Source organism: Physcomitrium patens, chromosome 17 (genome assembly GCF_059467195.1).
Source record: "Physcomitrium patens ecotype Gransden chromosome 17, ASM5946719v1, whole genome shotgun sequence".
NCBI classification, from domain to species: Eukaryota; Viridiplantae; Streptophyta; class Bryopsida; order Funariales; family Funariaceae; genus Physcomitrium; species Physcomitrium patens.
The window spans coordinates 1,579,044-1,595,591 of NC_143426.1; the positions used below are offsets into that span (position 1 = coordinate 1,579,044).

At 30.3% G+C, this 16,548-nt stretch overlaps 1 protein-coding gene across 7 annotated transcripts; it reads right to left on the reverse strand.

Moving 5' to 3' along the window:
- Nucleotides 1–379: 379 nt before the first annotated feature.
- Nucleotides 380–16,525, reverse strand: LOC112294225 (uncharacterized). Of its 7 annotated transcripts, none has more exons than XM_090244011.1 (15): nucleotides 16,096–16,525; nucleotides 15,635–15,689; nucleotides 14,704–14,771; nucleotides 14,336–14,460; nucleotides 13,807–13,917; nucleotides 13,609–13,699; nucleotides 11,655–13,318; nucleotides 11,370–11,481; nucleotides 8,929–9,110; nucleotides 8,493–8,745; nucleotides 5,224–5,376; nucleotides 2,334–2,384; nucleotides 1,841–2,042; nucleotides 1,350–1,678; nucleotides 380–1,011 (listed from the first exon to the last, which is right to left on the reverse strand). In XM_090244011.1, the coding sequence occupies exons 8-15, from the start codon at nucleotides 11,466–11,468 to the stop codon at nucleotides 751–753; spliced, it is 1,530 nt and encodes a 509-aa protein (XP_090100137.1). In that variant the 5' UTR covers nucleotides 11,469–11,481; nucleotides 11,655–13,318; nucleotides 13,609–13,699; nucleotides 13,807–13,917; nucleotides 14,336–14,460; nucleotides 14,704–14,771; nucleotides 15,635–15,689; nucleotides 16,096–16,525; the 3' UTR covers nucleotides 380–750. The 7 variants fall into 7 exon arrangements, with proteins under 7 accessions (XP_090100137.1, XP_024400253.1, XP_090100136.1 ...); XM_024544485.3 differs by having other exon boundaries at nucleotides 11,655–11,747; nucleotides 11,999–13,318; nucleotides 15,635–16,525; XM_090244010.1 differs by having other exon boundaries at nucleotides 11,655–11,747; nucleotides 11,936–13,318; nucleotides 15,635–16,525.
- Nucleotides 16,526–16,548: the final 23 nt, after the last annotated feature.

Below are 16,548 nucleotides of genomic sequence, written 5' to 3' on the forward strand. Positions count from 1 at the left end.
AATAAATATAAATTCTAAATTGCATATACATGGATTAATTGAAAATGCTTATAGCATAAACTCAAACCAACTTAAGAAATGAAAAGATCTTCAAATAATGTCTATGGCCTAATAAAAATTATAAAAGAGAATAAGAAAATAAGAAAAAGTGGAGTACATGAAAACCTATTATAATAAAGTTTGTTGACAAAAGACACAAGCTTTAATCTGTAGGAGACTTTGAAATAAAATAAAAGAACTCGATAAGATTTTGAAAAGACATCAATTAGACCTAACAAACTATCTATTCCAGATGAATTCACTTCCATAAAATAAAGAAACTACATCTTTTTTGTAGAACTTGTATAGAATATTCAGTGTTGGAGTCTTAAAAAGCATGACCAAGATAAAACATTAAATTTTCCATTAATCACCAAAGAATTTTTTCTACAATCGGTCTTGCATATTGTTCCAATTCAAACTTGAAGTTGATAAATTCTTTTTATGTGGGAATGTTACAAATGCCTTTTCCAAACGTGGATCACAGCACAAAATTCCCATCTTCATACACCAGCAAAACAAGTGTGTATTAGCTTAACATTACTAAACATGGAAATGCTGGAAAACCCAGTAGTAATGGAAAGCAAAAAACAAAAATAAATAAAAATAAGAAGTCATATACACATTCATTCATCTATGCATTCGTTCATTCGTCCATTGCATGGGTGGGGTCATGAGTGGTGGTGACGTGGATGACCCATCAGCCCCAGGCTAGAATTTCCCGCCAGCCAGCTTCTGGAGAAGGATCTCGGAATAGCCAGGGGAGTAGTAGTGCACGATCTCGATTGGGTAGGCGCTGTTCACACTGTCCACCAGCGACTTGATCTCGCTGCTGCTCTCCACTGCCATCTCCTGCATCTTCCCGAAGCTGCCCGAGGTGACGAACAGAGTTTTCGCCTCCTGGTCGTGAGGGATGACTTTCGCTATCTGGATGAGGACGTACTTCAGGATCCCCTCCGGCAGTGGGGGTCCCTGCAATTATCCATCCATCCCAACTTCATCCTGTTAAGAGTCTCCTCCCTAACACCTTGAATTATGTTTTAAGCATGAATTATTTGTTAAGTATGATTCCTTATTTTGTGAGTATTCAAATAAGAATGTGGTGTTTGTTTAGTGGAAGATGGAACATTGATAAATACAATTATATTATCATTGAATTATGATGGTTATGTAAAGGTGTTTCTGGAGAAAGCAGACTTTCATTATTGAAAACATTTCGCAGCTGGGGACGTACAGCCGGTTGCATGACAGGGATGGAGATGGAAAAAGAGCATGAGGGAGGTGGAGGTTGAGGTAAAGGTAACGCTTACTTGGAGGAGGCTGTTGAGCGCAGGGAAGAACGTGAGCCTGTCGCAGATGCCTTTCACGGCCTTCTTGCACTTGGATTGCAGGTCCTCGCTGCTGTGCTTGGAGACGAAGCCGCCAACGAGCGGGGGGAGCACTTCCAGCTCCGCGACGGCCTTGGCGTGGTTCGGAGAGTGTCGACCAATCTGGCCTAACGACCACGCACTGGCACTCTTGATATGATCCTCCACCTCGGTAGTGAACGCGTTCAACAGCGGGGGCAACCCCTCAGACGCGATCACCGTAAGTGCCAGCGTCTCCGAGAAAGCGGCAATGTATCCCAACGCCATCACTCCTTCACCCCTCCCCCACCATAGCCACACACACTCACACTTCAGGGCCACAACAACACCATCCCCACACTCCCGCCTTTTTCCTCCTCCACAATATTCAAAAACCAAATTTAAAATTCAAATGAAATTCCTAATGTGACAGAAAATGGAGGGAAGGGGGGCACCAGGCAATCGTTCGTTGCCACATGTCTCCCGGACATTGTCCACGAGGGCGGCCACCCCGCCAGTGGCCACCACCAGCTGGGCCAGCTCAGGGGTGTGCTTACACACCTCCCGGACCACCATCGCCGCGTTTCTCCGAACCATCGGATCGGTGTCTCGTAATAGCAGGTAGATCTTCGGGAACACGTCAGCTGCCACGACGACCTGCACAGGCCATCCTTACGGCCATGTCATTCGGTCCATATCATTTGTACATTAAATTGTTCTCTACACTAAATTGCATATTTTAGGTCTTCGACAAATATTTTAGGTGATTTAGGTATTCAACTGAGTAGTAGTGGAGCATTCTAACTAAGTTTTATTTTTTTGTTTTTTTATATATATAAACAAACTGGTATATATATATATATATATATATATATATACCAGTTTGTTATAATTATGCTGCTGGGGATGTGCAATAAGATCACATGAAAAATGATTTGGTGTTATTACCTCAGCTAAATCCACAGTGTGTTTAGCAATTTGACTCAAGAGTGCACAGACCTGCACATATATCAATCACACAAGGGATACAACAAAATCATTTTGGATGAGTAGCTTTACAAATGCATACCATTCACGTATTATATATACATATATATATATATATATATATATGTGTGTGTGTGTGTACATATATCTATGCCGAATAATAAAAATAAAAATAATAAAAAAAAGCTGTCACAACAACTTAAAGTGTTATATAGTTCAACCTTTTTTATAATAAATATGTACAATCTTTTCTATCCATAGATATATTTTATTACATGGTGCATATGCTAAGGCCATAAAATCAACATGACGGACCTCAACATTACAATAATAATCATAATTACAGCATCAAGTCTAATCGTAAACACATTTCAAACACATATATATTTAACTATGTGATTTGTGTATTGGAATTATCAATTTTGAATCAAAATGTATAGATGAACTCATGAATAAGTATGATAAATACCAATCAAAATTTGCATACATACATATATATATATATATATATATATACATATAATGAGGTCATCGTCTATTAGCTCTAATACCTTCAAGCTAGTTGTCTTGTCTAGAATTCAGATTATTTAATTAAATAGAAATTTAATTAAAAAAATACAACTATTAAATGATAATTCCGAGTAGTGAATTTGATAGCATTAGAATATGTGAAAATTTGTTAAAAAAACCATGAACTTAAAAAGTAAGAGAAACATAAAATAAAATAATAATAATAATAACTTTGTACGTAACCTTAATTTTTTGCATTTAATCTGAAACTACGATCGATTTTCCATTCATCCAAACAACGAACAACGAACAATTCAGCGCAGCCAATTACATTGTTTCCAATGGAGGTCAGAAAAAGCACATAATTCAGAAAGGAGCAAGGAATATTCCACACGAGGAGAGAATGTACTCGTGTCGGAAGCAGCACAACTCCGCTCTCGCGAGCATGTAGTAGAAATAGAATGGAATGGCAGAATGCGTTGCGGAGGACACCCTCATGCCTCCGCAACGCTTCCTGCCTGCCTGCCTGCCTGGATCCCATGGCTCGATGCTGTTACTGCGTCAATTGTCAGTCTACCGTGTTTTTCAAAGCGGGAGGGAGTCCATAACTGGAGAGTCAGCTATCTGTCGATTCCAGAATGCAGGGTATTTATTTTTAATTCGGGCTATATCGGCAGGGACGAGATCCTATCTAATGAGGCGCTGCGTTAAGTCTCTGACACTGCCTGCTGTTGAACCACTCCTCGCCGTGCCAAGACGAAAGGATTCGTGGTCTCGCACTATGTCTCTAGGTTCCTGTGAAATCTTGAGGGACTTCCTACCCCTCCTGCACCCTTCCCCCAGTTTTCTTCCACCTTGTCTCTCTTTTTTTATTTACCCGCCCTTAAGATTCGTTACGCAGTCTTTGTGCTTGGCGTTCTCATGGCGTCCGTGTTCTCGGTGACGATGATACCGAGTAGTGTGATGTTTGTCTGGAAAAGCAATGGAACTTTTGGCTGAGGGATATCTGTGTTTTTAGATTTCCTATCCATATGAATCTTTAACCGACGTTCCAGTTTCCATTCTAATCATAAATCAAGTCCACAGACATGGATAAGTATTTATATTAGAAAACTCTCGTATCTTTGGTTCTGTCAGTTTGTGCTTGTCATAGCCACAATTTATGCTTGTGTAACTTATCTAAACTTCTATTTATATATGGAAATAGATTACGAGCTAAATTTGCGTTCATCGACTCTTCTTGGAATTCAAAATGAGTGGTTCCAGTACATTGATTTAGCAGTTTTTTGCTTTAAGGTCTGCCTTAAAGCAAAAAACTGTCTATCTTTATGTATGGTAAAGCTCATACATTATGCCTTGACCGCTTCTATCGCTCAATCGATCCATGCAGGATTCAACAAACTTTCACAATAAACTCCGAGTAAGGAAACAAGGAGACTTTTTCTAGACTTTGTAATATTTGACGTTACAAATCAACTGTGACATGAATGTTGAATTCAAACTTTAAAGATGATAGGAAAATCTAGAGGAAACGAAGGGCTTGATGTTAGTGTTGATAGGGTTTTCATGGGTTAATCACGGAGTCATGAATTATATATATATATATATATATATATATACCTCAATCAATAATAATGCAATCAAAATGACATAAACCTTCAAATGTGAAAGTTCATAGATTTAAAATAAATTCTAAAAATAAATTTTTATTGAACGTTCACTATATATATAGTATTAACTAAAAAAATCATCAATTATTACTTTTAAATGTTTAAAAATCATCAAATGCTGGAGTGTGTTTGGAGCATTTAGCAATGTTTAAAAATCATTGATAGGAATAGTTTACCATTGCCACATTTAGATTTTTTTTTTAATTTTTCAATTTTTTTATAGTTTTTTTTACAAATAAAATTGAAAACCACACATATTAAACATTCTATTTACAAATGTAAATAAACCAAAAGTGAAATAATAAATAAATATAAACAGCAAAGTATTCAAACCCACTTATGTTTATTTTTTAAATTAAAAAAATATAGATTTTTTCTTCTTCTCCTTAGACACACTGCAAGCCACATATCTTACCACTCTCATACAAATCAACAATAAAATCATTTCATGGTCTCTCAAGTTTAGAAGATTCCATGTTCAATATTATTAGATCATAGATACTTTGACCTTTTAAGTAACATATCCTCTTTTATCTTCATCCATTAAAAAAACGAAAAAAGAAAAGAAAAGAAAAAACAACAAAAGAAAAAAATTACAAATTTAAGTTTTCAATTTCATATATATATATATATATGTATACAAACATACATACATGCATGTGTGTTTTCACCTCTTTTCTTAGTTTTGCATCACTATGGCTTATGAGAGGAGCCACAAACGGAACTGAGCCCGCATCCACAATTCCTTGTGCCAATTCTGGAGTGTGTTTGGCAATGTCGGCAAGCGTACATGCAGCTGTACGCCTCAAGGACAGTTCTGGCTCCTGGAATTGTCATCATGCCATGCGTTCACTAGAGTGGGCTTAGGCACACTTTCACATGGCTCAACATCCCCCCCCCTCCCATTATTATGGTGCGTACTATTATTGTGTTTACTTATTTATACCATATTAAGGTGTTGAAATCCTTTGAAACAAAATGTGCATAACCCAATGTGTTGTAGAATTCCTTTTTTTTATTGTTGTTCAAAAACCATTTCATTTTGAGTAAATTGGTATAGGTATTTTTATTTAAATATGATACATGATACAACAAATAGAGTAGACACCATGATTTGATAAGTTTAATCTCTTAAATTTTTTCAAGATTTAAAGTAAAAACATAATATATTTGTATGACATGAAATGGTTTATGCATTACAACACATGTACATTTACAACTATATGCATGTGTGTGTATATATATATATATATATATAGCAATCAATTTGACTTTGTAAATTGGCATTATTTTAAATCATGTAAATTTTTTTCTTGTGCATGCATTTTTTCTAATCTCCTTCAATTTGATTTATTTGTTTTATTTTTTTGAGAAGAAATTCTTTATGCATACAAAGTTAAAAATAGACTAAAAGAGCTAAACAATTTAAGAATCATAAAGAAATATTGATTTTAGTACTTCAGTTAATGATTTTTAAAAATTTATCTTACACTTAATTCGTTAATTACAACTACTGCTGATGAAATTCACATTCAAATACAGGGTATTAGTGTAACAATCTATTAGCACACACTCAAACACTCAAGCCCTTACTGTTTGACACTTATGCTTATTATTTGAAATTGGGTCCACATGTTTAAAATACAAAAAACACATTTTTTTTATCAATTTATTTTTTAATCTAGATACATGAAGAAAAGAAATGGTGATCTTCCAATAACAATATGAGTTATTGTGACGGAGTTAAAACACAAGTTTTAAGTTTTTCATTTATATATATATATATAATCATAAAGTGTTCCACAATTGAAATAAATCCTTAAATTATTTTTAATACCACATGATGTATTCAGGTAAACTAAATAAATAAGACCACATTTTGAATATTGTGAAACTTTGACCCACATTACAAAAAATTAAAATCAGTTCAAAAGTATATTAGAAATCTAATTTTTTATTACACGATTCAGTAGTATGTTGTTGAGGATATTTTTTCATTAATTTTTTAATTCAGATTTTTTTTTTAAAACTTAATGGTGAAATTTTGAATTATTGATGAATCACTTCAAAAACAATTCTAAATGAAGAGTGTGATTCTGCAAAAATACTCACACATTTTTGTCAATCTTAAGACTAAATAATGATAAACAAATGTATTTGTAAACAAAGTGAATGTAAAGTTAAACGTCCTGTATAATACATTCTTTTTCAGGAAATAATATGTAGTTCTAAACTAACATCGAAATACAAAACTTTACACAGAAGAATAGATTCTATTATTAAAGTTTTGTATGACGTTTCTACTTTATTGCAATTTAAAATATTAAATAAGTATTCAACATTAATATATATATATATATATATATATATATCATGAAATTAACCCTTTGCATACCAAGGTTATCATGTGCTTCAATCTCCTTAATTATTTTTTAATCTAGATCGTCAAGCAAGTCAATTTTAACATGGCATAATTGTATCATTCAAAATTATGTTTAACTGGGTGAAAAAAAAAAAAAAAAAAAAAAAAAAGGGAAGAAGAAGTAACATAAAAGACGATCACAAATACTGGATTAAAATTTACAACTCAATGGAATTTATTATGGGTTTGGGAGTTTCTAAAAATCTGTTGTCTCTCATAAATATGATAAGATGTGGCATAAATTTAATACCCCTTCACTATTCCAAAAATAATAAAAATAAATAATAAAAAATCGAATATATCTTTGGTATTTTCTGAAAGGGGTTAAAATCATTGAATTCAAAATATAATGTAAAATTTATTTATTCATAAATATTCATTTTAATGTCACAAAATATAACACATATCCATAAAATACATATCTTTTTGAGAAAATTATTCAATGTGTTAAAGTCTGAAACGTACCAAGACAAAAACATGACTGTTATATGTTTTTCCTTTGTCAATTATGGGTAATAACATGTGTAAAAATATTATATTCTGTTTTATTACACTTAAGTTATAGATCTTTTCAGCGTATATTTTTTTTCATAATCAAAGCAATTATCTTCTTTGAAAAAAATGTGATTAATTTTACTGTAGAAGAGCTACTAGATGAATTATGATGTATGAATATTTTATGGCTCAAATTGCAATTGTATGGTGATATAAATTAGATTTTCTCTCACGAGAGTAAATAAAGCAATAATCACCACATAAATGATAATAATATGCACTTAATAATGATAATGATGATTTTAGTTTGGTGATTATTTGATTCTAGCCTTCAAATTTACTTTAGACGACTGCGTATGTGCATATATATATATATATATATATACTTAATATTTTTTTCCATCACCATCAATATTAGTTTAGTGTATTCGTTTTAGTTCAATACAGACACTTAATTTACATGATATAATATGGTATATTATAAGTCACATACAAGTTCAATAAAGTAATGTAGCTTTAATCAATTAGATTCAAATCTCTCCTTCAAAACACAAAGCACTCATCATTTTATTGTTGAATGTATTCGATCTCTCTCTCTCTCTCTCTCTCTCTCTCTATATATATATATATGTATATATACACATAATAAATTCCTAACAAATTCTGTAATTTTTTCAAATACAAGTCAATGCTCTTTGTATCAAAACATCATATACATATAATGATGTTATAATTTTTACAATTGATTTTATTTTATTTTATTTTATTTTAAAAAAACTGCAATGCAACAATTATAATGCATTAAACTTAAGACTGTGTTATAAAAATATGCATTCAGAAACACATACATGCTGTCTACATACACTTGCATCTACACACATACAAAACACACATTCAAGTAGAATTGTGAAATAGAAGAAGAGAAAAGTTGAGAATGAGGTTTGGATGGTTTTTATTTATTTTTATTTTCTGCTTTGTGTTCTTCTATTCACAGTAGTGAGGTAGTAGTTTTTGTAGTGGTACCTGGATGGCAAGCAGCAACAAGCTGACGCCACCGGCATCCACCACCACCTGCGCCAGCCGTGCCGTGTGCCGCACAATGTGGCCGAGGGCCCCAGCTGCCATCTCCTTCACGGCAGGATCAAACTCCTCTAAACTTAGGATCAGTGGCTGCAATGCACCTGCATTCACCACTGCTTGCGCTAGAGCTGGGGAGTGCTTTGCAATGGCTCGCACCACCCCCGCCGCCGCCTTCTTGTTGTACCTATTTTGTTCCCTACATTCCCAAAACCCAACAAGAACAACAACAACCTCCCATGCGTCAATGCCTCCTCTTCACATAACATAACATAACCAACTATCCATACATTTCTAACTAACTAACTAACTATGTATGTATATATATATATATATATATATATGTACTTGCATATGTATAGTAGTTAGTTAGTTATGTTACTTGAGGGAGTAGACAAGTTGGATGAGGATGTTCTCATGCACGATGGCCTCTGCGAGCTCCTGGCTGAAGCTGGCCAGTCGAGCGAGTGCCAATGAGGCTGTTTGTTGGATGTTGGGCACACAGTCCAACAAAAGTGGCCGAAGTAGCGTCATCACCCCAGCATTGTGCAGCACCTCCACATTCTAAAACACACTTTCCAACACACACACACATATTTATACATATTTATTAATTAACTAATCAATTTGCATACAAGCACATATGCCCCCCACCTCCACATCATCCTCTTTTGTAATTTTTTCCATTTCACTTATTGTTGTTGTATGCTTTTTATATGGTGATTTGTCATTCTTTGTGTGTTGGTTGAATTGGACCATATGGCTTTTTGTAATGTTTGTGATTCTGAAAATTAGGTGATATCAGTATATATATCCTTTGTGCTGTCCATATATATATATATATATATATATATACATAATTTGGCCCCTTTTTCAATGTCTTATTATTATTACACTAACAAAAACACATACAGAAAAAGAATCTTCTTAAAACTTGGATTGGAAACAATAAATTCAAAATAAAAAAGCATGAATATCCAATATTTAATTGGCTATATGTATATATTCACACACACACACAAGTAATCTCATTAATACATGTCTCTAATGAAATTTCTTACAAATTTTATTTGTGGTTCTACAACATTTATTTTTACATTTATTTTTTGGCAACCATCATATGCACACAATAATAATCATAATCTTGTATTAATGAAATATCAATAAAAATTTCTTCAAATTCTAGTGTGATTAAGAGTCATAAATGCGTAGTCATTAGGAAGAATTGTTAGCAAGTAATATAGATCATGACACTTTACAACAGATTGTGATTGAGTAATTTTAATGCATCTTGTAACCATTTCTTTAAAACATTTCAACTTTCAATGTAACACATTTCCTATTCTGCACATAAACGATTATAAATTAATCCACCTAATCAATAGAGAAAACAATGCTAATTTTCAAGGTACTGAAGGACTGATTTTCCTTCACAAACACCATGTCAGATAATGAATGGTTTTTTATAAAATAAGAAAAAAAGAGACAGTAATTCAAAAAATTCAAAGAATTCGAAATTATAATAGTGTTAGTTTTAAAATTATATATATATATATATATATACACACACATAAAAATATGTGTACTCATATATACATGAATAAAATGAAGAATTACAATAAGATTTGGATTAGACGTTTATGTTCAACATTTAAGAAACATTATTCTCTTTTCTTTCCTTTCCTTTTATATTTATTTAAAATTGGTTCTTAGTATCAATATTAAGCTTCTCTTGATTTTAAAATTTATACGTTATGAAAGTAAGAAATACTGCAGCTCATTGTTATTATTATTATTATTATTATTAATATTATCAACCTTTTTATATTTCATCTGTTGATTACACTTAATTAAATTTATTGATTTTTTCTTTTTCTTTCTTTTAGCATATTTTTTCATATAACTTAACACCTTACACCCAAGAAATACAAATGGGAAATCATTAGACATATCAGCGTACAAAAGTCAAAACTCATCTAAACATGAAATAATAAAATTAAATATAATTATTATGAATGTTCCAATTAACGTGAAGTATGGAACTAAATGATTGACATCATCTCTAAAACCTAGAATATTTTTAATGAGTTTTTAAAACTAAAATATTTAGAAATCATACCCCATTTCATCTTGGTTTTCATTTTTTTTTAAGAGATGTTTCACACAAACAATTAAATACAAGAAAAAAAAAGGTGTCACATCTCGAATTCAGAACTTTGTCAGTTTCATCATAATCACTTTGAATAACTGATTTCGATTATTTTAAAATAATTTAACAAGATGGGGAGGTCATGAAAACAAAATAACCTTATCCATCAACATGCAAAAAGTGGTTGATTAGAACAACTCTAGGAGTAAATATTTATTTATATACATATAAAACATGAATTTTCTATCAATTAATACTAATTATTTGATCAAAGTCATCTAATTATTATATCATGTGTATATTCTCTTTCAAAAAATGAACATTGAAACAATAAAGAAACAATTATACATCAAAAGGTAATGTTATGCACTTAGAACATAATTTATATTCTCAATCCAAGAGATTAAAACCAAAAATGCTATTTGTGTTTATTATCTTTTTTTTACTTATTTATTTCTTCTTGTTTTAAACAAATTCATTCTCACTATGATTATTATTTTTTATTTACTTATTAATGAATACAGAATTCATAGCAAGAATAAGATTGTTTGAAAGAACTGAAATAAGTATGAAAAGAAACAACTTCATGAATATTAACAATATATAGAGAAAGAGGCCCACTTAATATATAAATATATAAATATATATATATGGTTGGTTTTGACATGTGATACCTGAGGCTTTGTTGCAAGCTCTGCCACAGTTTGGACAAAGATTATGCGTGATTTTTGGTAGTTTTCAAGTACTTGAAGAATAGCCCGTGTAGTTGCCATGTCATTCAAATTCCTGCCCCATTGATTCCATAATAATCATGTCCAACTCTAAAACGAACAATTCATTTTTTTTTTTAAAAAAAGAACATTATTTAAAAAAAAATCAAAAACTTACTTGTTTAAAAACATTCTAAGAGAGAAAATTATTGTCTATTTTTTAAAATTAAAAATAAAATATTCACGTACCACTAACAAACTGCTTCATGTAGGGAAGCATGATGTGCAATGCTCAATTTTCCACATGAAGACAAATGTGTCTTGAAAGTTCTCTCTTTCAATCTAATTAAATTTGAGATATCCGTTATTATTATTATTATTATTATAGTTATGTTTTACTTTTTCATTTTCTGTAGATTAAATGAAACTAGTGTGACACTCTAAATGCCAATACATCAAAAGCAACAAAAAGAAAAGTTCCAAGAATTTTGTTTTTGCACAAGAATGATATAATTGTAGGTTTATTGTACAGGAATTCATTCACAGAGTGAGTATATTGTAAGATCATGGGTTGTATATAATCTGATATATACACGTGAAATGTCTCTTGACATGGTTGAATTGAGCAAATTATTCTTTGTTTTAAAAAATTATTAACCACAATTGTTGCAAGATATTTTTGTTCTCAACATTATAGGCTTGCTTGGAGAACATGCAATTGAATGTGGATTGTGCTTTTGAAGCGTTTTTGTTACAATGACTATTCTTTCTTTTGGATCTCAATTTATGTAAAAAAAAATGAAAAGAAAATAAATTTCTTTAAATCGTTTGATCATTGTGTCAACATGCTTTGTTAAGTGCCAATGTTGAATTTTTTACCACTTTTAATTATAGGTGAAAATCTCAATAGTTGTACATGATGCTAATTTTGACATTAAATATGTTCTTTAGTGATTTAGTGACATTACATATTTAATGTCAAAATTTAAGAATTTGACATTATCAAATTCCAACCCCACAAATTTAGAAAGCATTTTGTTTTAAATTTCATGCCGAAATTTGGGTATTTAAGAACTTTTGTCATTTAGCCTTCATGAAAACTGTAGTTGGTGTTGTGTTTTCAAACTTACACTACTTGGGAATACAAAAAAGATATTCTGTACATTTTGATTTTGATTTTTCGAATGAATACAAATTTAAACTTAAATTACTTAGTTTTATATTTTTAGTCATATTCTTATTTTGTAAATTAAATGAGGTTTTATTGGACTAATTTATTTGCAAATAGTTCTTCAACTTTTTCATTAGTAGAACCTTCAATCTATATCTTCAACAGAAAACGAGACATTGCACCAATTTCAACAGAAAGGTTATTACCTTTTTCAAATTTTGTGAGAACCAATTTAAAAATAGAAAGATTTACTTTCTTAGAAGTCCTAAAAGTTCATGACATTCTTAATAACAATGAAATATGCTTTCTAATACTTGTTCTTACTTTTTGGAACATCCTAAACAAATACCATAAATCTTCAACATATGTTGAATTAGAGAAATCAAACAATGGAGGGTTATTAATGCATATTACTTTCCAAATATTATGCTCAATTTGCAATAAGAAAACTAATGCACAAAATAGAAACAAAGAGAATCTAATACAATTCGGACCATTATGGGATCCCCTTAAGGGGTAGTCCAATCCTCAAATCAAATATATATATATATATATATATATATTTGTTTTTAAAGGACTTCATCACAACATTCCAAATAGTTGTGGGTAAATTTGTGCATTTGACATTCTTCTAAATGTAGTGGCGTTGATTCCAACAACATGGTGTCATTGCACGAATATGCTCCGCTTCAATCTCATCTTGTTTTTCTCTTTGAGCTTGTTCTTTCTTTTTGCATTCACTCTGTTACAAAGTAAATATAGATAAATAAATAAATAAAATGAAATGAAATGAAAATGTTGTCCACTTTTGTTCACATATACACATATATGTTTTTGCAATCAAGTATCTCAGAAAATGGTAAGAGGAATCAATATTTTTAAATAACTCATAATTATAACATTACAAGAAAGCTTTGTGAATGTTTCTCTCTCTAATTTATATTTTTTTAAAGAGTTAATTTATTTATTTTTAAAAATAATGAGACAAAATTTCAACAAAGTATATCAAACTCAATAGTTAAGGATTGTAGCTTGTCGATTTTCTTCCATTAGTTGCTTCAGATATTCTTTTTTCTTGTAAATTTGATTGTGTGTTGCCTCCAGATTATGAGGTCCACAATACCTTCAATATATGATATAATACTTCATGTCAAAACTTTAAAAAAAAATGGGGATTGTTGTTATTGTTGTTGTTACTTAAAAAAAAAATCATCGGAGTCTTTGAATTACTTGTTGTAGTAAACTTCATAGTGTGCTTTGTTTTGCTCCTCTTTTTGAAGCAATTTGTTGGTTCTGCATTTTTGGTTCAATTGGTCTTCCATTGCATTTCGCATTTCTTGTCTGCAAAGGGTTCTCCTCATGTCAAACACCATCTTCTAATTCAAAATTAATAATTAAATATTTAAACTATATATATATATATATACATTTATATATATACATTTATATATATATATATATATATATATATATGAACTGAAATAAATACTTGGTCCTGTTTTTTGATAGGCATTAACAGAATAAATACATCCAAATCTTACACATGTACATGCATTTACATGTTTGAATGAAATATAATTTGCAGTTGTGGGTAATAATCACACACACCACATTAGCACCTACCAATCAAACTCAATACTAAGGAGAGCAAGATGGCACTTTTATTCATTAATTCATTCAATCATATATATATATATATATATATATATACACACATATAAATATATAAATATACATATATACACGTAACATAACCTACCGACTATTAATTACATCATCCCGCTTGGGAGACACAGTTTTCTGGATATGTTCCCTTTTCTTCGCAAACCGTTCTTGTTTGCCATACAACACTCGAAGTTGGTCTTTGAATTCCTTATCTTCATTCTAGTTTCCCCCATCAACCCATTGAGCCCTTTTAGTATGAAATTCCTATATGTGGCCCATAAATTATATGGAATTTTCTTAAATGAACTATAAATGTCAAAAACATCTTAGAAAAATATGTTTCCAAAAATTTCAATATGTGTTGTATGTAATTGAATTTTTGATACACATTGCAATATACCATACATGAATTTGGAATTGCAGGTAATTCATGAAAAAAGCATTTGGAAAAGATCAATTTACTTGTGTGTTTTTTAATGAGGTTGCAGTTATGCGCCTATTCATGATGCTTGGCCTAATTGGAGTCATTGCTGCAAATTGATGCATAGAATTGCCAAACTACTACTTAGTGTTAAGCATTCAAATTCCTTGTCTTAACAAGTGATTTTTCATTAGGGAATGATGGTGGTAACTGAGACTGCTAACAAAAAGTATGTAGAATATGTAGCTATCTATTAAACAGGAAAAAGTTAAAATAAAATTTTAAAAAAATAATTCTGCGTTGTCTTTGCAGATCAGATTTTATGTTTTTTTAACATATTTATGTTATAAAATTTGCAAAAAGAAATAAATTTTCACATGTGTTACATATACATCTCTAAAACAAAAATTCTCTTTAGAAAAAACCAAATTTATCAACAACATATGTAAACTTAAGTTAATCTTCCATTTATGTTTTGTAATAAAATATATCAATGACAATAAAACATCAAGATTAAGGTTGTTTCATTTTTTGTTGCAAAGTTCAATTATTGTTATTGTTAACACAAATTTGTCCTCTTATTTTTGAACTGGATTTTATTATGAAATTATAAACTAAAAATTTTACAATTATTTATTTTCATCATCTTTAAAATAAAAAAAAAGCGAAATTTTGTAAATCAATAAATTATCATTATTAGTCAATGATAAATTAATCCTAATTTTTTTTTTTCAAAAGAAAACAACAAGAAACAGTTTTTCATTCAATGGTACAATTATTTGAACTAATGCCACAGTGATTATTTGCACTAATGCTACAATTGAAAAATTGAACAATTGAAAATGAAATGAAATAAGTCAAAAACTATCCTCCTTTCAAGCAATGTCTTTTGAGATTTATCAGTTACAAATGATTTGTATTGATTTTTATGATGACATTGACCCATAAATAAAATGCCAAGAAAATCACAACCTGAAGGTACAGTTGAATTTAACGATTGGCTTGTTTGTTTGATAAAGTATCACAACTGAAACTCATTGCACTGATTAGATTTTTTAGGTTTTTTTTAAAAAAATAAATATGAATAAATGTGTGTATTAAATTTACATATCATTTAATCCAAAATTTGTAGAATATTTCATACACTTCAATGCTCTAAAAAAAGAAAGGAAAAGAAAAAGACAGGAACCCCAATTGGTTATTTTGTAAAGATAGTTACAAATGTAACTTAATTAGAATTCAGAATTTGAATAACATTTGAATAACATTTAAATATGTTGAATCTTTCATTGGCATGGTTAGGCTAACATCGAAGTGTGAGAAGGTTTTAATAGCTTTTAAGCATCAATAATTCATTTATTGTAGAACTTGATTGGATTTATTTATAGATAAAATAATTGTGCTCCTATTATAAGATAAAAATTCAACATTACATGATTTACTCTTCAACAAAACTCGATTTTGATGCTTTTAATTACACTGTAATTTGTTGTTGCACATTCAGCTTTAATAATGTATAAACAATGAAAGTTCTTTTTTCTTTTTTTTCTTTTTTTTTCCTTTTCCTGGAATGTAAGCTTTCTAATGTACATTGGAACAATAGAGTGGAAATTGCATATGTAACTAAATTGTTGTAGTAACATTTTGAAAAGATGAAAGTAACCCCAATGAACCTTAAAACAATGTTAATAATATTTCAAAATATGATTAATTTAAAATAAAATAAAATAAAACTCTTAACAATATATTTAATAGTCTTCTTTTCTCAAAACATTCACAAAATTTGATATCTTTTGTAAATATGCATTTGTTAAACGGCTTAATTTAACAAGAATGAATAACTTAAGTCATGCTTGCTTGTTGTGTAAAAAGTTTAGCTAAATTAC

Excerpts from the sequence above, each read along its gene's own strand:
- LOC112294225 (XM_090244012.1), bottom strand. The coding sequence starts at position 11,468 with ATGGCAACTACACGGGCTATTCTTCAAGTACTTGAAAACTACCAAAAA. Across the intron at positions 1,679-1,840 it reads TGGCAACGAACGATTGCCTG|GAGTGATGGCGTTGGGATAC; the intron begins GTGCCCCCCTTC and ends GGAGGGGTGAAG. Across the intron at positions 1,012-1,349 it reads CGCTCAACAGCCTCCTCCAA|GGACCCCCACTGCCGGAGGG; the intron begins GTAAGCGTTACC and ends GGATAATTGCAG.